Below are 26,330 nucleotides of genomic sequence, written 5' to 3' on the forward strand. Positions count from 1 at the left end.
TGCACGCAACAGCGCCGATGTCATTAGCTACCTCTCTAGTGAGCACGTTGAGCTGGCTGGGCAGCGAGCTGGAGCACCACTTCATGTACTGCAGGGAGCTCACGCTGGACATGTCGTCCGCGTACTCCGTCACGAAGTCCGGGCACGACTTGGACACGAATACGGCCTTCGGGGGCATTTGTGGCGTGTGCGACACCATCAACATGCGGTGCTTCGAGTCCGGCTCTTTGGTGAGGTCTTCCATCGTAATGGAGTGCAACGATACCTGCGCACTCATTGTTATTCAAACAAATATCTTTATATGGCAGTGAATAATAGTTATTTCAAATCGTCAAAGTTTACCTGTAGCATATTCTCATAAGGGTGTGTCTTCTGATATTTTAGTTTGAACTCTCTGAAGGACAGCTCCACGAGGCTTCTTTCCCCCTCACCCATGTCGGCGCGGAGCTCCACGCTGAACGTCGGCAGCTCGAAGTTGACTGCCGAGGGAAACATCGTGAGCGACGAGTGACAAGCGGGGTGTAGGCGGGAGTGTAGTGCGCTGCCGAGGGGGACGTGTACCTGTGAGGGGCGTGAGCGGGGCGGGGGGCGCGCGCGCGGGCGGCGGCGGCACGGCCAGCACGGCGGCGCGCACGGCGGGGTCCAGCTGCAGCGTGCGCACGGCGCCCTCCAGCAGCGGGCCGGGCGCGCTGTGCGGCCCCGCGCGGGCCCCGCCGTCGGCCACGTCGGGCCCCTCCGAGCTGACCCAGCGCAGCGTCTCCAGCAGCTGCTCGTACTGCTCGCGCCGCGCCGACACGTGCAGCCCGCCCACTATCTTGCCGCGGACTTCGCACTGCAATATGCTTCATCATAAATACCTTACCATATTACAGCAAAATAACCTTATAATTTTTTTCATTTGGATATGGATAAATCATTGTGAATTAATCGTTATAAAAGTGAAAACAAAAATACAATAAATAACTTGTTCAATATTTTGTCTTTTGGTACTTAAAATTTTTTTTTCATTTTTACATAATTGGGTACTATCCTCGGTCAAAAATAAATTATTACAACTTTTCAATACAATAAAATATTAAAAAATAATCACACTCTCATTCATAAATTTGACGAACTATTTAATTTTCGATTTTTTCTAGCTAAATTTCTAGAAATAAGTCTGCTATTTGACGTCAAAAACTTATGACGTCATAACGCACTATTTCATACAAAGTTCATAGAAAATATCGTTTTTGACGTTTCGAAAAAAGTATTGAATTTGACTAGTAGGAAAGTAGCCTATTATAATTAGTTAAGTACATTATTATCACAGTACAAAAAATATCGATTATTTTTTAACCATCGTTATTAATCGAATGGAAGCAATATAGTATTCAATAGTGGTAACACTTTTTTAATTGTCATTGCCATTGTTAAAAAGTTTTATTTTATAGATCCTTTTAAATGACATAAGGCATTAACCTAAATCCATAAACGTACATAAATAGGCATTCAAGGAAAATCTATGTAGGACAATACCTGAGTAGAAAAAAACGAAAACTTTTTTGAATACATGTAAAGGAAATAATGGTTACATGTTGAGACGATAGGTGGCGCTGACGATAGTGTCGGTGGAGACGGGAGACGTCATGATTTTTTATTTGTCAAAGAATTGAATTTAATTTATTTTGTTATAAACTAATTAGTGGAATAAGAGCGACAATATAACTTTAAATGTCGTTTTATAAGACAATTATTCTATTTTTATGGAATTTACGACAAATTAAACCATGCGTTGCTCTGTAAATCAAAAGTTTTTTATTTTAGTATTTTACAATGAATAATCACAACATAACATTACTGTATTGGTAAAACTTTACCTGTAAATCAAAAGAAACGACATTTAAAGTTATATTGTCGCTCTTATTCCACTAATTAGTTTATAACAAAATAAATTAAATTCAATTCTTTGACAAATAAAAAATCATGACGTCTCCCGTCTCCACCGACACTATCGTCAGCGCCACCTATCGTCTCAACATGTAACCATTATTTCCTTTACATACATATATTTTTTTTGTAAGCTTTTATTGAAATTTTGTCCCGAATTGAATTTGTTACTTTTTACTTTTAACTTTTTTCGTTATACCTGATAGTCGGCGTCGCAGTCGGGGTCGGGGTCCGCGTAGTTGATGGTGAGGCGCAGCGCCGTGTTGTGCAGCACGGGCTTGCCGGCGGCGGCGTCGTACACGGCGGCCGGACACCCGGCGGCCGGCCCGTCCGCCGCCAGGCGCGCGCCCGCGTCCACCGTGGCCAGCGAGATGTCGCGCACGCGCACCTTGTACAGCGTGCGGCGCGGCGCGCCCGGCCGGTTGCGCAGGCTCATGCGGCCCAGGTGCGCCACGAACACCTGCGGGCTGTGCGCGTGCCGCGGGACCACCACCACCGGCGACTCCAGCTCGATGCTCACGCTGCAACACGCGGGCCTGTACTACACTGCACTACACTGCATGCCACAGTCGCAGGCGGGGGACGTACCTGAGCACGATGTTGTCGGATTTGAGCGCGGCGGGCTCGTCCAGCGACGCGCCGAGGCTGACCGTGCGCCGCCGCGGGGACACGCCCTCCATCGACTGCGACAGCTTCGGATTCGCGTACAGAGACTCACCCCTGCAATCGAGTCGGATAAAATACAACATCCATTTTCTAGAGTATCAATTAGGTACTTTTAATAAAATTGTATCAATAACGAGATAGCAAGGTACCGAACGTATTGCGTACCTGGGGTGCACGAGACCGATGGCCATGTCGGCGGCGGCGGCGCGGATGGAGCGCGCCAGGTTGGCGAGGTACTGCTTGAACTCCGTGAGGCACGAGCGCAGCTCGCGCAGCAGCGGGCCGGAGTGCGTGTACCAGACGCTGGCCACGTGCAGCGCCACGCTGGCCTCCACGGCGCCGTCGCGCACGCCGCGCGCGATGCTGAACTGCAGCGCCTTGGGCTCGTCCGCGTCGTCGGGCGCGCGGCCCGCCTGCCCCGCCGCCAGCACGCGCGTGTGCAGGCCGCCGCCCTCGCACAGCGACACCACGCCCACGCCGCCCAGCGACCCGCCCACCTCCACGCGGCTGCCGTCTGCACACACCCCACGTCAGACCCTGGCCACCAGGCCCGGCGCCCAGCCCGCCCGCGCCCGCTACTTACCCACGGTGGCCTGGATGCGGGCCTCGCTGATGGTGGCGGTGGCGATCTTGCGCGCGACGAGCGCCCCGTCGTGCAGCGCGGCGCGCAGCAGCAGCACGCCCAGGCGGTGGAAGTCGAACGTTATCTCCGTGCGCACCGAGCGCTGCGGGGTGTTATACATGTTGTATATGTTGCAGTCAAAACTCTCAATCAGTCAAAAGTACTATTAACTGGCCACGCACACCGCACGTGTTACTACGGTATCTTACCTTAGGCTCGTCTTCAGGTACAGGATAAGTGTAGGTGGTGGCGGTGGCAGGCTCCGACTGGTGCTCCTCGTTGGCAGGCTTTTTAGGAGCTGTCTTCGGACCCATCACGCGCTGAGTAAAGCCAATCAACTCGACTATGGTTTCTTGATTAGCTACATACAATAAACGAGTATTATAATACCATATCACTTAGCTTTATCACAAACCAGATACTTTTTGAGCTCACCAATAATATCAAGATTGTTAAACAAAATATTAGCGATCCTTAAATCCTCCGAATCGGCGTCACCCTTGACGATGCATAAATCGACGGCGATAAGTGCTTCAGAGTCGACGAGTCCGGCTGCGCCCCAGTTGGTGGCGGTGGGTCCCCAGTTGAGCCCGCTCCAGGTGCCCCAGGCCGAGCCCCAGCCGGCTCCGAACATGCTGCTGCCGTTCCAGTTGAAGCCGGTGCCAGACATCCAGCTCGGCGCCGGGCTAGCTCGCCCAGGGTCTGACAACTCGGTGGGACACTGTGACTCTTCTGGGAATTATATAATACCAAGGTTTTTTATATAATAAGTAGCTTAAGAACCTTGAATGAACTATTTCAGGCACTTAGAAACATGCAAAAGAGCATTAATGGGCATTGTTCAAAAAAAAATACCTTGTATTTTTATTGAATTTTTTGATAATATAGACCATTTAAAGAAACTAATTTGAATATTTTGATAAAAGGATCAGAAACCACATCAAAAATATTTTTTTTAGATTTTCCACTTTTTGATATTGGTGACGTCATCATATGGACAGAACGATAGTATCTGTGCCATAGTGTGGTTGTATTAAAAAAGTACAACTGTCAATAATAGCTGTCTGAATAGAACTGTCAATAATAATAACCTTAATATAGGCTGTAAACAATAAAACCTGTGATAAAACGTAATTTAACATATGATATGGACAATAATGGGACTGACAATATCAGAGGAGTATATTACTTCTGTGATACTTACATTAAAATGATCTTCGCGACAATACATATAAGACAATTATTCTATTTTTATGGAATTTACGACAAATTAAACCATGCGTTGCTCTGTAAATCAAAAGTTTTTTATTTTAGTATTTTACAATGAATAATCACAACATAACATTACTGTATTGGTAAAACTTTACCTGTAAATCAAAAGAAACGACATTTAAAGTTATATTGTCGCTCTTATTCCACTAATTAGTTTATAACAAAATAAATTAAATTCAATTCTTTGACAAATAAAAAATCATGACGTCTCCCGTCTCCACCGACACTATCGTCAGCGCCACCTATCGTCTCAACATGTAACCATTATTTCCTTTACATCTCCCCCTTAAATTGAAAATTCCTCTGGAAATTTTCACTTTTCCAATATCCCTTTATTTATTCTGGTATGGGCACAGGAGTCAGTTTAGTAATATGAAACAGATTTGATTCCTTCTTCTTGTGGCCTGTATTAATCTTGTATATTGATTGTGATACTTTTTCTTCTATTTTAAATGGACCAATCCTTAACTCATCCAATTTTCTTCTATTTAATTTGTGTCCATTTTCAACATATACCATATCACCTACTTCGAAATTATATTTTATTCTCTTCTTATTTACTATTGTTTTATTGTACTCATGTGATTTTATAGATCTCTCTATTGCAGTTTTTCTATCTCTCATCCAGTCACTTGTTTGTTTTTCCAGTTTTAGTTCATTGGGTATTAGTGAGACATCGGTGCCATCCATTAGGTATCTTGGTGCAAAACCTGTTATTGAATGTTCTGTATTGTTATATTTGTCTACACAATTATGAGCAATACTCGTCCATGCTGTAGTATTTGGTTTTTCATTTAGCTTGCATCTTATTTTATTTACCAGTGTTTGGTTAAGCCTCTCGTTGAGTCCATTGGAAAAAGGTGAGTTTACTGCAGTGAAAATTAGTGTGATAGATATTTTTTGTAAAAATGTTTTAAATTCTTGTGAATTTATCCCGGGGTACTGATCAGTGAGTACTATACCAATTTCATGACAATTCGGTACATTATTTAAAAGTTTTATGAAGTCTTTAGCACTCTGTGTCTTTGAATTTACTATATAAGCGTATCGAGTAAAATGATCGACTAAGAGGTGCAGATATTTCTTAGTTGACCTAGAACCTCCGAATCCCCCAATTGTGTCTATTGAGACAATTTCCAATGGTTTTGTAGCAGGACCTAGGTACGACATTAAACCATATTTTAACTGTCCTCTTGTCTTATTCTTTATACATATATCGCATAATTTACATGTTTTTGTTATGTTTTTAGTTAAATTCCTTGCTGTGTATAGTTTTCCTATTTTCTTTTGCATTTGTTTTATGCCTATGTGACACATATTTTCATGAATTAATTTTACAAATTTTATACTAAATTCTTCTGATAGTATTATTTTTTCTTGTTTCTTTATCTTTTTGAAATATATATTGTCTTTATAAATCAATTTGTTTTTGTATTTTTTTATATCTTCATTATTTTTTTGATCTGTCAATATGTCACTCAATGTTATTAAGTTAATTATCTTTAACTGTTCATGTATCTCTTTATTTGGTTCTATTACTGGGTTTCTGCTTAAACAATCAGCTTCTACATTATCCTTTCCTGGTGTATATTTTATAGTGAAGTCGTATTGTGATAAATAGTAAGACAGTTCTCCCAACTCTTCATCGGTTCTAGATTTGATATTTAAGTTTGCCAAAGGTTTGTGGTCAGAGAATACTGTGAAACGTTTGCCTATCAACAGTATTGCCAGTATTTTATAGCTTCTTTAATAGCTAAGCATTCCAAGTATATTGCCTTCTTTTTCTTCTGGGCTTCATTTAATTTTTTTGAGAAATATGCCACAGGTTTTTCCTTTCCGTCAGGTTGAATTTGTTTAAACACAGCTCCAATTCCTGCAATTGATGCATCTGTGTATATATTTATTGGCAGGTCTTGGTCAAAAATTTCTAAAATGGGTTGTGAGCACAGCAACTGTTTTATCTTCTCAAAAGCTTTTTGACAATCATTTGACCAAATAAACCGTTGGTTTTTTCTCAGTAAATTATAATATTGTCGCTCTTATTCCACTAATTAGTTTATAACAAAATAAATTAAATTCAATTCTTTGACAAATAAAAAATCATGACGTCTCCCGTCTCCACCGACACTATCGTCAGCGCCACCTATCGTCTCAACATGTAACCATTATCTAGACACACGGCAGTGTGTCCGCCAAGTTCGAGCAAATAAACCGACACACCGGCCGTGGGTTATATTACACGAACCATTTCGGGCCAAGTTCGACCCACCTATAACTCAAAATCTATTTTATCTACGCATATGAAATTTCTAGTATCTGTCGAGATCTACTTACTTATCTAAAATACAAAATTTCATTAATGTACCTATTGTAGGTCTTGAGATATTGACGTCAGAAAATCGCTATTTTTACTATACACTCACTGACTGACTCACTCACTCATCAAAAATCTAGACCACTTCCAATGGTCGTATTGACTTGAAATTTGGCATGGAGGTAGGTCTTTAGGTCTAGGTAAAGGAAAAAATCTGAAAATGGCCAAGTGTGAGTCGGTTTTAAAAATAATGAAGGTGTAAATTCATTTCCTTTACATACATAGTATAAACTTTGTAATAATTCGCACCAGCTTCTCGACACCACTTCTATCGTAAGTCTTCCCTATTGCGAACGAAGATTTTGTTTGGACTATTTTTACAATTACTGCTGCAACTTGGAATAAAGCACTTTCTGTATTCCATTTTCACTTTATGCAGAAGAAACTTAGAATTTGAAACTTTGTATTTTTTGTAAACAAAACCGAAACAAACTGATATTTATATTTGACAGTTGTAGGTTTGATTCAAAACTTTTTAATTTTTGAAACATCAGGCAACGATCCTAATGTATACTTGCTATTTGAAGGGCAAGCAAGGTCAACCGTATTTTAATGAAATATCAATAAATAATAAATATTTTAAATTTTTAATTAGTCCATAATGATTAGTAAGTCTATTCCTCGAAATGGTTTTTCAATTACGTTTATAAATTATGAACAATGCCCATTGTCCGGAGGGTTTCGAGATAATATAATATTTTTTTTTCAAAAGCTAGAACATCGGTATTTTGGTATTTTAAATTTACTGTAATTGTTAAATTCGTTTAGGAATTCAAGACCATTCCTTTTTTGTTATTTGTGCAGGGTTGTACTCACGTCTATTATAGTGCAGCGAGTTGAGTGCCTGGTGCAGCGCTTGCGGGTGCGCCAGCCCGTGCGGGCCCCGCGGGCCCCGAGCGTCCGGGGACGCCAGGCCCTGCGGGGACGTGGGGTAGATGGGGGACGTGGGGGACGTCGGGGACGTCGGCTCCGACCCGCGGATACTGCCCGACATCGTGTCCATACTGCAACACCACAATAATGTGACACAACACAGTCGGTCGGTCATTTTCAATAGCAGGCACTTTCGATTTTAGTGAGGTTATTTTGTTTGATCGTGCGTCCACAACAGTGAGGGCACGTACCCGACGTGCTTGTGGCTGGCGACGAGCAGCTCGAAGTCGGGCCCGTAGGTCTGCAGCGCGTCCACCAGCAGCAGCGAGTGCACGGACAGCGACAGCGACAGGTCCCGCGGCCGGCCCGTGGCCGCCGCCTTCACGCCGCACACCTGCACCTCCGCGATGCTGCGCCCCATGGACTGCACCTCCAGCGACATCTGCTCGATGGCGAACTGCAGCATGAACAGCGTCGAGTTCTGCTGCTGCGACAGCTCCGACTGCTCCGTCTCCGAGCTCACGCTGTTCTCCTCCACGTCGTCCGCCGGCTCCTGCATCGGGCTGGCTGCCTCGCGGCCGCTGGGGACATATCGGCAGTCGGAGTACACCTACTGTGTATTGTACGATGTGAGTAGGCCGAGGGGCTGCGCGGGCACGCACCTGGCGGGCAGCAGCGCGCAGCGCGCGAGCACGGCGCGCACGGCGAACAGCTTGTGCTCGCTGAGGTGCACGACCAGCGCGGGCAGCGAGCCGCAGGCCGTGGCGGACGGGTACTGCGGGTCGCACGTGTGCACCACGCGCCGCTCCGCCTGCAGCAGGATGCTGAACCGGTCCAGCAGGTGCAGCGAGGACGTGCTCTTGGTGTGCGCGTACTTCCAGTTGTCGCGCGCGCGGCCCACCAAGATCTGCAGGTCGCTCAGCTCTATCTTGTACCTGCACAGCACGACGAGGGTTAGCGCCTTCACGTTACTACGTCAAATGCTGCAGCAGCGAGCTGTGTACCTGTCGTAGAGGCGGTTGTGCAGGTTGGCGGCGTCCAGCGCCGGCTGCGTCGCCTGCTGCGGCGGCGGGTCGGGGGGGGAACTGGGGGACAACAGGCTGCCCGGGGGGGTCGAGCAGGGGGTCATGAACATCTCTGCGAAACAAATGCATCGCTTAAATACGTTCCACTCCCAAAGGTTATAAATACACAGCTGCAGTGTACACTGTGATTGTGGCGGCAGCGTACGAACCCTCGTCGTCAGGCGGGGTGTGCGGCGTACAGTCCGTCAGGTTAGCGTTAGCCAGCCGCAACCTGCCGAAGTCGACGACTAGTACTGCAGAGTCTCGCGAGCAGAGTTCCTCCACGAACAGGATCTGAGGAGCCGAGATGTCCAGCTCCACTTGCCAAGTGCGGCGTTCGCCCTACAGATACAGAACCACGAATAAATGGGTGAGATCACACGGAAGGTGCGTGCGCAGACGCAGGCGCTACGTACCGGGTGTGCGTGCAGCATGTGTTCCCAGTGCGTGCGCAGGCGCGCGCGCGTGGAGTCGCGCACGTGCGCGTAGGCGCGGGCCCACGGCGCGCTCAGCCACTGCTGCGCCCAGCGCGCCGCCGCCGCGCTGTACACCACCTCCAGCGACGCAGACTTCACCCACAGCCTGCACGAACACATACGTACTCATTAACATCCTGCATGCAAACAGTTCATTACTTCTGTGAAATTACTGAAGTAAAGTTTACTTGTAGTCACAGTTCATGCCGAAGGGTTTCTTCTCGTAAGTGAGTTGGAAGAGAGGTTCCTGCTGGGAGTGCGGGATGCTGGCGCCGGCCTGCGAGTGCGCGCGGCACCACGCCATGGCCGCGCCCGACGCGCTCAGCGAGCTCAAGCCCTCGCGGATCACTCCCTGCACCGAACATACATTGTCACCATTCTCTTAAGTTGTAAACAAGTATAATAATAACACAATCACGGTTCATCGTGCGATGTGAGTACGAGCAGTGACCTGTGGCGCGATGAGTATGGGGAAGAGAGTGTTGGGCGTGATGCGCTCGCGCAGGCAGACGGAGCCGAGCGACACGTGCAGCGCGTGCGACGCGGCGCGCGGCCGCGACTCGATGCCCACGCGCACGCACCAGAACTGCAGCTCCACGCCCTCCGCACCCTCACTGCCTTCTGCCGCTTCTGGTACACCTCTGTCGGACCACAAACGGAATCATACTATTGAAATATGACCTCTGGGAGGAAATTCAGAATAAAAAAAAGTTCACAAGCATCCATAAAGTAACAAATACCAAAAAAGGTTCCTATATTTGTAAAATTCATAAATACTCACTTGTTTTCGTCAGCGTCAGTCTCCATGCAGAGGTTGAGTGAGCCCTTGTTCAGTATAAACTCGAACTTCCCAAACACGGTATCCCTCTTCAGCATCGTATTATTGTCCAAGGAGTCAGCTATGACGTCGAGGATTTCCTCCTCCAGGTCGGCAGGGGCGGGGGTAGGGGCAGGGGCGGGTGCGGGCGCGGCGGAGGGGGGCGTGTCCTGCGGCGCGCCGTACCAGCCCCACCACTGCGGGAACCAGTGCACCAGCATGCTGCGCCCCGAGCTGCCCGGCTTGTCCGGCGTCGACGCTGGACTCGACTTTGGCACTTTGCGCATCGCCACCTGAATTAATAGGCAACTAAATGTGTTCAGTCTGGACTCGAAGGACTGCAGAGATTAGAAAACTGTGGTAACCATTTATGCCACGGTACCTCTCTCAAAGCCTTGAGCAGCGGCAGCGGCGTGCGCCACTCGAACTCATCCTTGGCGGCCTTGCGGTCGGCCGGCAGCGTGGCGGCCGGGTTGCTGAGGGTCACCAGGCACGCCTCCACGTACTGCCGGGACTGGCGGGCTCGCTCCAGACATGACTCCCACGTCGGCTTAGGCTCGGTCCCTGGGTCCAAGTGTCAACATCAGCAAATAATGAGTATTAAGAAGAAGAAGAATATAATAATATAAGGTAGAAATAGTTATATGAGCGCTCACATCGATGGTCGGGTATGTGGCAGGACAGCGCGTACAGCCACCAGTCCCGCGCGTGGCCCCGCACGGGCGCGGCGGGGCGGCGCGCGCGGAACTCCCGCACGCGCGCCAGGCGCTCCAGCCCCGCCGCGCAGCACACCGCCTCGTTGTACTGCCGCTGTGGACACCGCGAGGGTTACGGGGGAAGGACAGGCGACGCCGGGCTACGGCAGCTACTCACGGAGGTGAGGTGCAGCGACACGGTGTCCAGCGTGAGGTGCGCGGCGAGGCGCGGGCGGGCGCGCGAGCGCAGCGGCTGCTCCGTGCGCTCCCGCCGCGCGCGCGCGCGCCGACGCCGGCCGCAGCACGTAGCGGTGCGCGCCGCGCCACGTCTGGCCCATGCGGCCCTGCAACCGCCGCGGTACTGTCACTACACGGTCGGGGCCCACTCGCCGTCGTGTGGCGCGCTACGTTACCGTTAGTTCCGCGATGGTACAGCTGGCGAACATGCCAGTGGGCACGGGCATGGGGTCCCAGTACACGGCGAGGTGGTGCAGCTCGAGCAGCTTGAAGGAGCAGCCGTCGGGGTCGCTGAGCAGCGTGAACCCGCGGCGCCACTCGCTGTCGCACGACTCGGCGCACAGTGATTCTACCGTCAGCCCGCACGCGAATGGACGTGCGCACGTTACTGCGTCTTCGTAGCGGATGTGTACGTCGTTCAGTTTCAACTACATAACAGTATGGAATCCCATCATATTACGATACAATACAATGCGTATTTAGATTATAAAAATACCAATATACACACAAGGCTTCCTAACTAATCATTTAGAGCTTGTTTCGTATCTCGAACAGGAATATTACCTGGAGATTCTCGACGATGTTGGCTAGCAGCCCAGTGCCGTAGCTGAGCCAGGATGAGTAAGAGGTAGCGTAGTAGCCGGCGTCCGCGGCCTCGTGTTCTGCGCGCCATTGTGCCTCCAGCGCGTCCAGAAGCGCCGTCTTGCGCTCGTGCGCTATCGACGCTTCCACCGAGCAGTCCCACTGCACACACCAACACAATTTTGGGATTTTGACCATTCATGAATGGACACTTTCTGCATTTGAAATTGTTGGATTATATGTGGTACCCAAAAATATTTTTTCGTAATAGATCTTATATCATCAATCAATGCCTATGATTTATGACAATAAAAGATATAAAAACATCAATCATACAAATACTACTTATATCACTGATATCTTTTATCTACTGTTGCAAAAATTTGGCAGAAAAACCTCTCTTAACAATGTATTGTGCCTAAAATAAAAAAAAACATCCTAACATTTTATGTTTGTGTGTCAACATTACATTATTATTATCAGTTCAAATTTTATATAAGACACATTTGTGTGTGGTTGCAACAACAAATATTGAGCTGTGATTAGATAAAACATCAAAACATTGTTGCACTTTCTAGAAAGAAATGACGGATGTCACAAAATTACTGTCAGTAGAGTCACTATTCAATAATTTTACAATTTTAAATTGTGCCACCAAAGGATATCAGATAAAAATGATCTATAAATGACTTTAGCCTCTATTGACAAATATGACAATACTAGTTAATTCACAAACCTCATCCAAATTGATTGGTGCTGCTACTAGGTATAGCTTCTCGATGGCTATCAGCCATGGAGCTGATCGGATCTGCCGTACTGGTACTTGGAGTTGGACTTTCCCAATGAATCCTGCTTTGATCTCGACTGGCAGGCCGAGGTGGCGTAGGGCATCTTTCTTCAGGGGGAGATTCTCTAGTTCCACCTTCCCTTTATATTAATAAATAAAAAAAAGATTATATTTTATCTATGTATCTGTTACGGTAAATCTGATTAATTGAAAATTATTAATAATTTTACAAAATTATTAATAATAACCTCGGGTTTTGGTAAATGTGAATAATCGATCGAAATTTATTACTTTTAGTAGTAATTATTAATAATTCACGACACATATTGGTGAAAGTAATAAAATTAATATAAACCCTATGTTTTTTGACCAGCATGTATTTATTTATAATATTAATCACCGTCTTACAATTACATTAATTAGAGATCACACAAACAAGGTTACTTGTACTTGCTTTAAACCGAAAGGACAACAAATTCACATATTCTGTGCGCAATTGCGGGTCTGCGGACGGCAAGTAGGGGTAGCCGCCGCCCGACCAGAACAAGACCCATGCGTGCGGCGTCAGGTCACCGCAGATCACGGCTGATGCCTGATCTGGAGCTGCGGACTACCTAGCGGGTTTACCGGGGCTCTGGCTCGCTTTAGTTAGTAAAAGTCTGACATTCCCTCTCGCCTCGCCAAAAAGGGCACATTTATCACAAAATTAACAATAAAAATCTTTTAAAAATCTAATCTACCTTCAAACTTATGCAAAAAAGTCTACCATGGTACATAAAATTGTAACAAAAATAAAATTAAACAATTATTGTTTCATTAACAAAATCAACACGAAACCTAAAAGCAATCATCAACAATCATATTTGGTTTGCCTGTAAATCTTCTGTAGCTCCTATAAATGCATCAAATTAAAATTTTAAAAGTATTATCATAGAATTCAACAATATTTGTTGTGCAAGTACAATATATTGCCGTTTAAATTGAAATAAATGGGATATGAATATAATATAAATCCCACATGGGATGTTGTAAGACACAATATGGGGACCGAGCCAGCTAGAGAATATATTGAAAAAATCGTTGACAATTGTATAACATTGACTTCAGGGTCCGACATTGCAAATAGATTTAATAACTTTTTCATTGATATAGCAAAAAACAACTGTTCAACTACAACTAATAGTAATGGAAATTACATGCATAACATAGATATTCACAATAACAGTATATTCCTTGAACCTACAAATACATTAGAAATCTATCGGATCATAATGGCGCTGAAAAATTCTAAGTCAGCAGGGTATGACAATATATCAACAGAGCTGCTCAAATCTATATCTAAATATATCTCTTCTCCTTTAGCTCATATTATTAACCTATCTCTACAACAAGGATGTTTTCCCGAAAAATTAAAATTGTCACTAATCAAACCATTACATAAAAAGGGCTCGAAACTAAATGTAGATAATTATAGACCGATAGCATTAACTCCGGTGCTCTCGAAAATATTTGAAAAAGTTATATATAGTCGTGTTCTTAAATTTCTTGATAAACATAATATACTAGTCAATCAACAGTACGGTTTTAGGCAAAATAAATCAACTACACTAGCGATTTATACATTAGTAAAAGCCATTATTAGTAATATTAATGATAAAATACCTACTTGTGCTCTATTTCTTGACCTAAGTAAAGCGTTTGATCTTGTTAACCATGACAGGCTCATAGAAAAAATGGAAAAATATGGCATTAGGGGTCCTGCCAAGGATTGGTTTCAGTCATACCTAAGCAACCGTAAACAGATTACAAGAATAACCAAATTCAATCAATCAACTAATTGCCTAGAATACTTTGATTCTAATCCAGATACCAATGACTGTGGCGTTCCTCAAGGCAGCATTTTAGGTCCTCTACTTTTCCTTCTCTATATTAACGACCTGCCAAAATCAATAAAGCATCAGAGTGTCTTATTTGCTGATGACACCACAATAATTGTTAAATTTAGCAATCCTGAAAACTACGATATGGAGATTAATCAAACTTTGAACGATGTAATACAATGGCTAGATGCTAATAAACTAAAAATAAATATTACTAAAACTAACTTGCTTCACTTTAAATCGTGTCAAAGTAAACCTATACGCTTTAATGTAATATATAATAATAGTAAGATTAATCAGGTCAATGCTTCAAAATTTCTTGGAGTCACACTGGATGAATGCTTCACTTGGAAAAATCACATCGATATAATTTGTAGGAAAATCAATCAATTTGTATTTGCATTACGGAAAGTAAAAGATGTAACGTCTCGACAAACCGCCTTGATGGTGTATCACGCCTACATCTGCTCAGTGATTCGCTATGGTATCGTGGTATGGGGAAACTCTTGCGAAATAGAAAGGATCTTTATTGCCCAAAAAAAATGCATTCGGACAATTTTTAACATGCAGTGGTCCGAATCCTGCCGGCCTGTATTTAAGTCAGAGAGCCTTTTAACGGTACCCTGCATATACATTTACGAGGTTGCTAAGTTCTTACGATCCTATCCTATGCTTTTTAAACCGAAAGATAACACAAATAAAAGGAAGGTTACACATTTGTTATATGAAATGCCTGTTCCTAGACTACAAATCTTTCGAAAAAACTGTGTTTACATGGCTCCTTTAATATATAATGCACTACCTAAACGCATAACGCAACTTCCTTTTAAAAAATTTTGTGATGAACTCCGAAAATGGTTGGTATCTGAAAGCTTTTATTCAATTAATGAATTCTTTTACAAATATCCATGTAAAAACTACAGCCTTGACCTAGCCTCTAAATATCGGCCTAAATATATAAGCATAAGTCCAAATAAATAATAGTTCCTACTCTAGTATATAGCTATTAATTTAAATATGATGTTCCTATTCTAGTATAAGGCATAATGTATTGTTTTAAACAATGTATGTAATCTGGCTTCATGTTTGTTACTAAAATGTTTGTGTCAATAACTATAGTCAGATTAGGAATAGTTTAATCTCTTTGCCTATTCTGTGTTTAATATATTAGTTTTTAAGGAAAATAACTTTCAAAATTTGCATGCTGCTGTGACAGCGAAACATGTCGATCTTTAAATATATACCTATGTAAGAACTTTGTATTTACCGTGTTTCTGGCAAATAAATATATTATTATTATTATAAAAATAACATCTTGGCCACTTATTACATTTATCACTACTAGGGTAAAATTATTAATAATAAGCGACTAATGTGATTAATTTATCACTTTTACCTCGAGTTTCGGTAATTATTAATAATAGTAGATAATTATTAATAATTTTCAATTATTCACTCTTACCGTAACATATCTACTATCAAGCTTCTGCCCATGACTTTATACACGCAATACTGGTTTTTCCCTTTCATAAATCCTTGGATAAAATCAATTGAGCCATTCTTGGGTTATAAATATTGTAACTAAGACAACTTCACTTTTTATATGGGTTGATTTGTTATTAGAGCACTATCTCATATGGGGTTATAGAACATTACCAACATGTTTGTTGCACAAAGCGATAGGTGTAATTGTATAGTTAATCAAATATAATTCTTAGTATTAATTTTAAAATGGCCCATGCAGCAAATCAAAACTAAAAAAACAAACAATATAAGATATGTGCTTGTCATATTTTTTTATAATCTTACATTATTAGGTTTTTTTTAGTTCTAATCCTCAAATAAACTATATTAGTCTTAATTTAGGCACAGTAATCCCAAATTCACCAAAGTTTAACTAAGAAGATGAAAGATACTAGACAAACAATGGAACTAGGTAGTAAAACAATGAAGTTCAAATTGCAAGTTTACTACTTTTAATGAAATCACACAACTTGTACCCAAATGGTTACCAATTCTCTTAGAATATTTAAATTTAAAATATGAGAGTCTATTCACCAAGGAAGGTTATAAAACATCATGATCGCTATGATCAATATGAGCCGAGCAGAGCAGATGAAACCACACCGAAATCGCTAGTAATATAAGAAAGCTATAAAAAATATTGACAATATCTCTAATTAACTAATTTAAGCAATAATATATTTTATATATTTAAGCAATAAAGTTCACATAGTTCCATTAAAATTAATTTGTAAAATCTCATGCCCAAATATTTGTTTATTTACATGTCTTATGTCATACACAAGTGTCTATTATAATAATTGAAAAAGTTATTTTTCAATTGATACAGTATTTTAGATTGCCCATTTGATCCATTCATTAGCCAATAAGATTGTATGATACTATAAGTCATGGCTCTTGTGTCATCTCAATAACGTAATATCTAAATATACTCGAAAGGACATGTACGCAGTAGAGTGCATCATAACTATAGGAACGTACCCGACAAGAGAGCTACGCTCAGCTGATCCGTGTTCAAGTTCTCCACGTACTTCCCCAGATAGTTGTTCAGAACCCATGCTACTAATCCCTCCAACATCGTGCATCGTGCTCTCTGCTGGTAGTCACTTCACACGGTCTTGCGGTTCACTTTCGCCTTTAACACACCAATGTTTAACATTGACCTAACACCTCTGTTGTTGTTGTCGTCCTTTATCGCCGATATTATGTCACGTTTCGGTAAAGCCGTAATGAACTTTGTCCGGCAATCTTAGAATTTATTGCGCAATCTACTCATTCATTTATAAAATAATAAGGGGTTGTATTAAACTTTTCACCACTCGTACCGCAGAAACTAGCAATATAAAGATAACATAAATTTTCACCATCATACAGTTATGGTAAAATTTATCAATGCTGCCATCAACAGTTTTTAAGAGTCCTATCCTACAGTTCTAGAGAATAGTACATTATATCGTTTTTTAATTTTTGTTAAGACAGTGACATCAAATTAGTTTTTTAGCTCTTTTGAGTTAAATTAGGATTTATCCTTTTACAAGTATCAAATTAACTGTGGTTTGATTTATGTAATATGAAATTATGTTTAATTTTCCATACAGATACTAATATTCCCGCATGCAAGGGAAACGTGATTGTTGTGGTAACATTATGATAATGACTGAATCTGTCAGCAATTCCGTCAGCTGTCTACAGTCAAAGTCAAAATATGAACGATCAAAGAGTTTTCAATCAACCCGACCCTTACAAAACAAACATACAGACAGCATGATTAAAATGCCAAGTTCAACAACTTTATTACTTTTTGTAACGACGATTGAAAAGAAAACAAAGTTTTCAAGCTTGTTCTTAGTCAGCAGTTAATAATTAATATGCAAATTTCTTGTCCGGCAGTCGCGGTAGAGGTGCGATCACTCGACCAACGAGGCAATATTTATTCAACGAGGCGGAACTATTTATTCAGTATTTATCTATGGGGATTCTCTAATTCTATGAGGATGGCGTTGTACTTTTACACGTACAACTTAAGAAATTGAAAATAGTTGCATTGATTCTGTGCTGTCGATGCAAGGACATTATAATAATATAGAACGTAAAAGAAACCTTTTATTTTTTATTATTACATAAACGCACTATGTACGCACGTTTTATTATTTATAAGGTTTCTGTGTCAATGTCACTATTGTCAATATCATCAATATGCCAATGTAGGTGACGTTAAGAGTTGACAGCTGACAGCTGACAGCAGCATCCGTGAAACAGACCGTCTCATTCATCTGAAATAGAATTTGTTTATTATATTTTAGTCATTTTCTTTGGGTTATTACGAGTAACAGTGAAAGATGAAAGCAGTACAAGGCTTAACTAGGTTTAGTGTATCACATCTAAATAGGGTTAATATATGTTGTCTGGATATTTCATCGAGACTGCAGGTGCGACATAGTGCCATTTTATTCAACTCACATTTTAAGTTATTAGCACCTACAGCGGTTAAAATTAGAAGTTTGGGGCTTGGACCAACTTCTAAAGATTTTGATGATCAGCCACAGGCACAAATTACTAGCCCTTTGACAAAACTACACGCCAATGAACTTGTGCTACACTTAAATGATGAAGAAAGGAAAGTTTTGCTCCACGCCTTACAACAGTATGAATCTAAGAGAATTAAGGAAGATTATGAAGGTAATTCACTACTTTTTTTTTATAATTTTCGTATATCTTTCCTCCTAAGATTTGAACTAAGTTTGTACAATTTTCCAGATAAGTTAGCTGGTAGAAGATGGCGCAGCAAGCTAGGGAGACCAAGCAAAGTACCAACATTAGGAGACGTAGATCCTACAGGTTCCTACTGTGAGGTGCCAGAAGACTGGCTAAAGAATAAGTATGGTGAGTATGTAATCAGAATAAAAGCCAACTAAATCCAGTTTTAACCAGTTGCCAAGGTGATGATGTCATTCACTGCTCACCTATATAGATTACTCATTTAGTTTGCTTCTCCAAGATTGCAGTTAATGGTATTAATTACATACATGTGAACAAAATAAGACATAAAATATTATCCTAATATTATGATAAGTAATAATTTCATAAATGAAAAACAAATAGTACATGGATTGGTTAATTAGTTATCAAAGTATTGAAATTGAACAGCAGCAACTAGCTGCAAAGTCTCAAATACCACCCAATCATGTTATAATAGAAACTATTGTGGTTTATCTATATTATTGAATAGTTATCAGTTTTATGAACATTATAAAGATTAGATAATATCAATAAAAAAGAAAGAAACAGCACATTAAATAATAGACACCAAATAGCCATCTTGGAGAATCAACTAACAACTGCCACGGCAGTACCCGAGGCTCCTCGTACTAATGAGCCGCTCATAATCAATGAGAGGCAAATACTCCTACATGGAGAACGCGGTATCAAAGGAATATGGTTGCGAGGGGTAGCCCTATTCATGAACACCAGCAGCGAAAGACTAGGGATAGCCTTCTGCGAAAAAAAAATAGCAAATGGCTCACTATTTCACCGGGCCTAGCCTCCCTGATCAATGGCAGCACATCCAGAACAAGCATGCGACGCAAAGTCTATGACGCACTACCAGACATGAAACTGTTGGGTCGAAGCTGTCGATTGTTACGAACACGCAATAAAACAATCGCAATGTTTTCCAGCGTCGACTCTATAACTTGTTTTGCACAAGCATGTGGGGTGCTGTCAGGCGTGGGTGAGTGGGGAGACGTAGAAGGCATACATTCCAGAATAATTAGCGTAGACGCTGCGGTGGTGGCTTATGAGAAAGGGAAAACGGCAGACCTTATGGGCTGTATTAGGGCCTCGGAACATCATGAGGTCATCGTGTACGAGGACAGGGGGGATTTGAGCTTCCTCAAGAGGTCAGTTCAGCGCCAGCCAAGGGTGGATTCTCCAAGCGGCTCAGAGCGTTTACAGCAACAATATTTGCAACAGAGCGCTCTGCAACAACAACAGCGTGCCACCGAAAGGGAAAATAAAAAACTAGCGTCCCGAGGCAGAATGTGGGCAATAACAACAGCCATATGCTCAGTAACCGGACTCATTGCGTCACCTTTCAGGAAAAATGCAACCAAGTCCACTCAAAGATCGGAGAGCTGTCCCACTCAAACACAGTCTGCTCATTCTAGGTCATCCCCAACAAGAGCAGCTATGGGCCACGTTTGTCCACCGAAGCTTCGACAAGCCACCACTCCCAGAGACCATCTCATGAACGCTTTTCTCGAGTTTGTCGCAGTAATAGAAGCAACTAAGCAGATTAACTTGCGGAATTGCGAAGCCATTCTGCAGACCTATCTGCAGGGTAACGAGGTGATACTGGACGATAGACTCGAAGCTGCAGAAGCAGTCATATACGACAATAATACATCGAGAGTGCAGAGAGGTACCTCTATAAGTCGTAGTATGGCAGCTTACAACGCCACTGCAGGATTTGTGTCTCTGGACGAGAAGGAATCAAATCGATGCGGAGTAGTGAAGTTTAAAACTCCCCCCAACGATTCCCTAGTGGTGGTTGCCAAGTGTACCAGGATTATGCTAGACGATGGGATATTAGAAATAGCAAAATCCATATCGGAATCCGGACCGGACGGCATAACCTTTGAGAGCTGGTGCACTCCGAGGTTTCACTGGACGAACGGGGTCCCTGGATGCGGTAAAACGACTTGGATAGTGGATCAATTTGATGCGGACAAAGATTTTATTGTCATTACAACAACTGAAGCAGCAAATGACCTCAGAGGCAAACTATCTTGCCGATTTGGGGGACTACTAGTCAAATCTAGGGTTCGAACAATGGCGTCCATCTTAGTAAACGGCTTGAAGGGGCGAGAGAGCTGCACTCGACTAATGGTAGACGAGGCTCTTATGAACCACTTTGGAGCCGTGGTGATGGCCGCCCGAATAACTTTAGCCAAGGAGGTCCTGCTAATTGGTGACATAAATCAGCTCCCGTTCATTGATCGTGACAACCTCTTCCCTCTCCACTACGGCCGCCCTACACATATCACACCCATAAGTCAGGAGTTGCTGTGTACCCACAGGAATCCGATGGACGTGGCCTATGCTCTCAACACAGTTTACAGTGGCATATACTCGTCCAGGTCGGGCGTGAGATCCCTCGAGACAAAAAGATTCTCGGGAGCGATGATCCCAAAATCACTCCCCGACACCTTATACCTGGTACACACCCAGGCAGAAAAGGAATCCCTTAAGAACCAGGTATACGGGTCGGGCGAGGGATCACGCATCCTCACTATACACGAGGCTCAGGGGCTTTCGTCGGCGACGGTGGTAGTTGTGAACACAGCAACAAAGAGGCAGAAAATTCATGATAGTGTACCACATGCAGTAGTTGCAATTTCGCGTCACACACATAGTTGCATCTACTACACGGACAACTGTGATGACGCAAAAAGTAAATTGATCAGAAGGGCTGCTGAAGAGAGCGACCATGGGATTATGGACTACAACCTGAAAATGGCCATCAAACACAGAGACGCGGCTGTTGTGGGGCCGCTTTTGGGTGAGAAATGTTCCTCGGACTAAAATAAAAATTTATATAGCGGGAGGTAATGTGTATGTGGAAAGCGTAAATAAGAACATAACTGCTATATACATAATTATATAATTGGTAACTCTTTGACTTCTGTAAGCTCTGTTGAAGTCAGCCCACCCGACAGGGGTTGAGGCGTCATGCACACATAAATGTCCTACAGTCGGTGGCGCTGTGTGTTGGGTTGTCCCGTTCCCAGCAAAATGGTTGACCGGACCAATTGCTGACACACACGTCATACTCGTGAACGAGTGCCTTCTGCTGGGGCAGGTCGGCTCTCCCAGCGCGCCGGTGGACTGACTTGGCAGATACGCCGGTAAATTTAATTTAGTTGAATAAAAAAAAAACAAATATGTTAATCGTAAGTATTTTTGTAGTTATAATTTAATAGTTGTGGTTAATTGTAGTGTGTAAGGTAGATACCATATTGATAAGATTTATTGTAAAAAGAAAAACAAATTGTATGACAAGGGCACGGACCAAGAGTCCGTGGAGAACAAATTTAAATAAACAAACAAACACCTAAATTGAGTCCTGATGGATGATAATATGTATAAGTATTTATTTTGTAATATTACATATAATCCTAAAATGAGTATAAAAAATGTGTAGTATTAAAATGTACAACTAAGAAAAATTTGGTGTTGCAGCGGCCAAGGTACCAGCACCCACCACAAAGGAGCTGTTACACTGTAAGTATTATCTGTAAGACCTACATATACTATCTAATGTTTTATGAGTATCTGTTATTTATCAATCTTATGTAATCAAAGAACATGAACACGTAACAGTGATAAGTTAATTCAGCATAGCTTAAAAATATGAACATAAAATCATGATTAAATGATATTTCTTTCTGTAAATAGGTGTACCCTATTTACATTTACTAACTACCACTTTTATACATTCATATTTTAAAATTACTACATGTGATTTATCTCGAATCCAAAATCACCAAAAAGCCGGCAACACACTTGTAACTCCATGCGAGGGTAAATTCGCTAACTAGCTCCATTAACTCATGGACCATTTTAGTTACCAATGAAAGTTAGGGCTTGAAAACAAACTTGCATTGTAAACAAGTTAATATTATTGTTTTAGTGTCGTTGGCAAATGCAATACCATTCATTGGATTTGGATTCTTGGACAACTTTATCATGATCATAGCTGTGAGTATTGCTTGTGGTACATTTAGTGAAGATTTTAAGTGCCGATTTATTAATATTTGTCTTATATGACAGGGAGACAGTATAGAAACAGGCATGAGTGCATACATTACGTTGTCAACGATGGCTGCGGCGGCATTGGGCAACACGCTCAGTGACGTCATCGGCATCGGCTCTGCTTACTACGTGGAACGAGTCGCCTCATTGGTCGGCCTGGGCGCACCAAAACTATCTCCTGTGCAGCTTGATATGACCATCTCCAGGCGGTTTTCAAACTTGGTATGTATGAATTTGGCAATAACATCACGAACATACAGAAAATTAGAAAATAATACTATTTATATACATATTCTGATTCTAGGGTCGCGTTGTCGGTATCACAGTGGGCTGCATTCTGGGAATGGCGCCATTGCTCTTCATGGATGAAGATTCAAAATCTGAACAGAAAAAAGAAGAGCTGATATAGAGAAGGAAAACAAACATATCAAACTGTTACTTATAGGACTTTATTTTGTCCTTCCCTCGAACTATGTAGTTACAAAATTAAGGAAAAATTAAATTGTTGTTGTTGTTCGAAAAATTATATTGTGTATACTAAGAAGTGCAATATTTAACGAAATAATACATATTGATTTTTATCCAATGGATCTTATACTCTGAGTGCTATTGTTGTGGAAAAAATGTGCTTTGCTATTATATTTATGTATCTCTATATATAAAAATCAATTGCTGTTCGTTAGTCTCGCCAAAACTCGAGAACGGCTGGACTGATTTGGCAAATTTTGGTCTTGAATTATTTGTAGAAGTCCAGGGAAGGTTTAAAAGGTGAGAAAAATATGTTTGAGGTGGTACGAAGTTTGCCGGGTCAGCTAGTCATGTATAAAACTCTCATCTACAGGGCAGTGAAACAGTTTTCTCCAACTCAAATGATTACAACACTTGTAAATCCGAGGAACGGTGCACCGCTGGCCGACCGCAGATAGTTGGGGGCCCAATTAGCGTGCTAGCCACACGTGAAAGGCTGCCCCGCCATCTAGCGAAAAATCCCATGGATACGCCATCGTGCCGGTTGGCGACCGGACGAGAGGGCCCGATGGATATTCATGGGGGGGCTCGGGCGTCCCCGCAGTCTCCACGCTGGCTTCCCAATGATGTAGCTAACTGCAGTGCGCGTCTGGGGTCGCCTGTGTGGAGGAACATTTCACTGCCATCCTCTCAGCAACCTCACACTCCTTTATGAAAACAAGAGCTAAGAAAAGGGTTAAACAGCGGCTGCACTCCCTCTTCCTCAAAGTGCACCTCTCTAATATCCGAGGCTTGCACTCCAATCTCAATGCGGTCCATCACCATCTTGAGACCGAGAACCCCACGCTCTTGTTTCTCTCGGAGACCCAGATCAGATGTCCGTCCGACGCTTCGTACCTAAACTACCCAGGTTTTACCCTGGAGCACAATTTTGTTGCCCGTGCAAGCGTATGCCTGTACGTCCAGGACGGCGTCTGTTACCGGCGTCTCCGAGACTTTGAAGACCCCAGTTTCTCTACATTGTGGATACTGGTGGACACAGGCATGGAGAAAATTCTCTATGCCTGTGTCTATCGGTCGCACAGCGGAGATTTGGAGACGACCAGATTAGCGCAATACCTTGAGGAGGCGGCGGATACGGCTCGGCGGAGGTACCCCTTCGGCCCAGTTCGTGTTACTGGGGGACTTTAACGCCCATCACCAGGAGTGGCTGTTCCCATACCAGTGCACTGACCATGCTGGGAGGGAGATGCGTAAGCTTGCGCTGACGCTTGGCCTGACCCAGCTGGTCCATGAGGCCACAAGGGTGCCTGATGTCGATACGCAAACTGCCAACTGCTTAGACCTTCTGCTGACAACTGATCCAGACAGCTACTCAGTGTCAGTTTCATCACCCTTGGGTAGCTCTGACCACTGTCTGGTGAAATCTGTATCCACACACTCCCCGCAGGATCCCAGTCCCAGAGGATCTCGGCGGATGTGGCGGTACAAGTCAGCAGATTGGGATGGGATGCGATCTTTCTTTGCATCCTATCCTTGGCGGCCTGTTTGCTTCTCATCCAGTGACCCGTCAGCTTGTGCGGATGCCGTAGCGGGGGTGCTGCGTCAGGGCATGGAATACTACATCCCATTCTCGGACGCAGCATCTTCCGGTGGCACTCGTCCATGGTTTGATGCCGACTGCGGACGTGCTGAGGCGCGAAAGCATGCGGCATACTTGGCATGGGCGGATGCCAGGCGCCGTAAGGCTGGCGACACTCCTCAGAAGAAGAGAGCCTTCAACCGGGCTGTCAAGTCATGCAAAAAGGCATTGCGGATGGCTCGGTTCAACCACATTGGCCGAATAGGGAACAAACTGGCTTCCTACCCAGCGGGCAGTAAAGCGTTCTGGTCCTTGGCCAAGGCGGTTGAATCGAACTTACGCCGCCGCTCACTACCGCCTCTCCTGGGGTCTGACGGGACGCTGGCTCACACCGCAGTAGAGAAAGCGAACTTGTTTGCTTCTCTATTTGCGGAGTCTTCACGTCTTGATACTGGTGGCGCTATACCTCCTTCTCTACATAACGTATGCGAGACGAAAATGTCCAAAATTCGCATCCGACAGAAGGAGGTGTAGACGTTGACGTAAGACGTTGCGTAATCTCGACATGAACAAGGCCAGTGGCCCCGACGGAATCCCAGCCGTAGTTTTAAAAACCTGTGCGCCTGAGTTGTCTCCAATCCTGACACGTCTGTTTCGCCTTTCCTTGGAGACGGGTCAAGTGCCGGTTACATGGAAGCTGGCCAACGTGCAGCCTGTGCCCAAAAAAGGTAGTCGTGCCGACCCTAATAATTACCGACCTATCTCGGTCACGTCCATACTCTGCAAGAGTATGGAACGTGTGCTTAACAACAGGCTCCTGGCATACCTTGAAGGTAACGCCCTCCTCAGCGATCGGCAGTATGGGTTTCGTCGCAACCGATCTACTGGGGACCTTCTTGCGTATGCCACTCACATCTGGAGCGAGGCCATCGAGAAGCACGGGGAGGCATTAGCGGTCTCGCTCGATATATCAAAGGCCTTTGATAGGGTGTGGCACGACAGCCTTATCGGCGAGCTTCCTGCATATGGACTTCCCGCTGATCTGTGCAAATGGATTGCAGACTTCCTGAGGGATCGGTCAATTCGAGTAGTCATCGATGGCTGCTCGTCTGACCAATTTGGCATCAACGCCGGAGTTCCTCAGGGGTCAGTACTTTCAGCAACGCTCTTTTTGCTGCACATCAACGACCTGCTTAAGCCCGGTATCTTTGGGTATGCAGATGACAGCACAGTTGTTGAAAGGTATGTGTCCGATGCGCGGACTAGCGGAACACAGATCCAGTCTCTAAGAGAATCCATGGTCGAACGGTTGAACTCGTCCTTGAAGGCGGTCTCCGATTGGGGAGACGCCAACTTGGTCAAGTTCAACGCTACCAAAACCCAGGCGTGTCTATTCTCTGCCAAACGGAGTCAATTTCCGCTGGCTCCTACTTTCCGAAATGTATCTGTTCCAGTATCGGATCATCTAGAGCTTCTTGGCGTAACTCTATCGCCAACGCTAAACTTCGGCTCTTATATAGAGTCGAAGGCGCATCTGGCTGGTAGGAAGTTGGGTATCCTCTCGAAGGTGAGACGGTACTTCACACCAGAACAACTGCTGAGCCTGTACCAAGCGCAGGTTCGGTCATGTATGGAGTACTGTTCTCACCTTTGGGACGGCTTGGCTAAA

At 43.7% G+C, this 26,330-nt stretch overlaps 3 protein-coding genes across 4 annotated transcripts in view; 1 reads left to right on the forward strand and 2 right to left on the reverse strand.

Moving 5' to 3' along the window:
• Positions 1 to 17,215, reverse strand: part of LOC118266791 (intermembrane lipid transfer protein Vps13D) — a 43,889-nt gene extending 26,674 nt beyond the window's left edge. Inside the window, 26 exon segments of the mRNA XM_050703031.1 lie at positions 32 to 265; positions 343 to 479; positions 562 to 832; positions 2,129 to 2,450; positions 2,518 to 2,649; positions 2,761 to 3,109; positions 3,179 to 3,320; positions 3,427 to 3,578; positions 3,653 to 3,949; positions 7,680 to 7,867; positions 7,988 to 8,317; positions 8,399 to 8,671; positions 8,741 to 8,873; positions 8,971 to 9,142; positions 9,217 to 9,382; positions 9,465 to 9,628; positions 9,728 to 9,917; positions 10,058 to 10,386; positions 10,476 to 10,657; positions 10,750 to 10,903; positions 10,967 to 11,063; positions 11,065 to 11,132; positions 11,202 to 11,453; positions 11,590 to 11,769; positions 12,344 to 12,534; positions 16,780 to 17,215. Coding sequence (XP_050558988.1) covers positions 32 to 265; positions 343 to 479; positions 562 to 832; positions 2,129 to 2,450; positions 2,518 to 2,649; positions 2,761 to 3,109; positions 3,179 to 3,320; positions 3,427 to 3,578; positions 3,653 to 3,949; positions 7,680 to 7,867; positions 7,988 to 8,317; positions 8,399 to 8,671; positions 8,741 to 8,873; positions 8,971 to 9,142; positions 9,217 to 9,382; positions 9,465 to 9,628; positions 9,728 to 9,917; positions 10,058 to 10,386; positions 10,476 to 10,657; positions 10,750 to 10,903; positions 10,967 to 11,063; positions 11,065 to 11,132; positions 11,202 to 11,453; positions 11,590 to 11,769; positions 12,344 to 12,534; positions 16,780 to 16,876 — 5,202 coding nt within the window. The 5' untranslated portion in view covers positions 16,877 to 17,215.
• LOC118266663 (uncharacterized) lies at positions 1,552 to 6,677 on the reverse strand. Of its 2 annotated transcripts, none has more exons than XR_007706800.1 (2): positions 1,860 to 2,068; positions 1,552 to 1,779 (listed from the first exon to the last, which is right to left on the reverse strand). XR_007706800.1 is itself a non-coding variant. In XM_050703037.1 (2 exons), exon 1 carries the CDS (start codon positions 5,804 to 5,806, stop codon positions 4,826 to 4,828), a length of 981 nt encoding a protein of 326 aa, XP_050558994.1. In that variant the 5' UTR covers positions 5,807 to 6,677; the 3' UTR covers positions 1,552 to 1,779; positions 4,585 to 4,825. The 2 variants fall into 2 exon arrangements, 1 of the variants encoding a protein (XP_050558994.1); XM_050703037.1 differs by lacking the exon at positions 1,860 to 2,068 and adding an exon at positions 4,585 to 6,677.
• A 795-nt stretch (positions 17,216 to 18,010) lies between the features above and the next one.
• On the forward strand, positions 18,011 to 25,176 carry LOC118266982 (uncharacterized). Its single transcript, XM_035580678.2, has 6 exons — positions 18,011 to 18,477; positions 18,556 to 18,681; positions 22,039 to 22,080; positions 22,490 to 22,557; positions 22,630 to 22,833; positions 22,916 to 25,176. The coding sequence occupies exons 1-6, from the start codon at positions 18,138 to 18,140 to the stop codon at positions 23,018 to 23,020; spliced, it is 885 nt and encodes a 294-aa protein (XP_035436571.1). The 5' UTR covers positions 18,011 to 18,137; the 3' UTR covers positions 23,021 to 25,176.
• Positions 25,177 to 26,330: the final 1,154 nt, after the last annotated feature.

This window comes from Spodoptera frugiperda, chromosome 23 (genome assembly GCF_023101765.2).
Source record: "Spodoptera frugiperda isolate SF20-4 chromosome 23, AGI-APGP_CSIRO_Sfru_2.0, whole genome shotgun sequence".
NCBI classification, from domain to species: Eukaryota; Metazoa; Arthropoda; class Insecta; order Lepidoptera; family Noctuidae; genus Spodoptera; species Spodoptera frugiperda.

What these genes read in the sequence shown, in the direction of transcription:
- LOC118266982 (XM_035580678.2), top strand. Translation starts at nt 18,138, where the DNA reads ATGAAAGCAGTACAAGGCTTAACTAGGTTTAGTGTATCACATCTAAAT. An exon ending in AATTAAGGAAGATTATGAAG is followed by an intron (nt 18,478 to 18,555) that starts GTAATTCACTAC and finishes ACAATTTTCCAG; the next exon opens with ATAAGTTAGCTGGTAGAAGA. An exon ending in CCAGGCGGTTTTCAAACTTG is followed by an intron (nt 22,834 to 22,915) that starts GTATGTATGAAT and finishes TTCTGATTCTAG; the next exon opens with GGTCGCGTTGTCGGTATCAC.
- LOC118266663 (XM_050703037.1), bottom strand. Translation starts at nt 5,806, where the DNA reads ATGTGTCACATAGGCATAAAACAAATGCAAAAGAAAATAGGAAAACTA.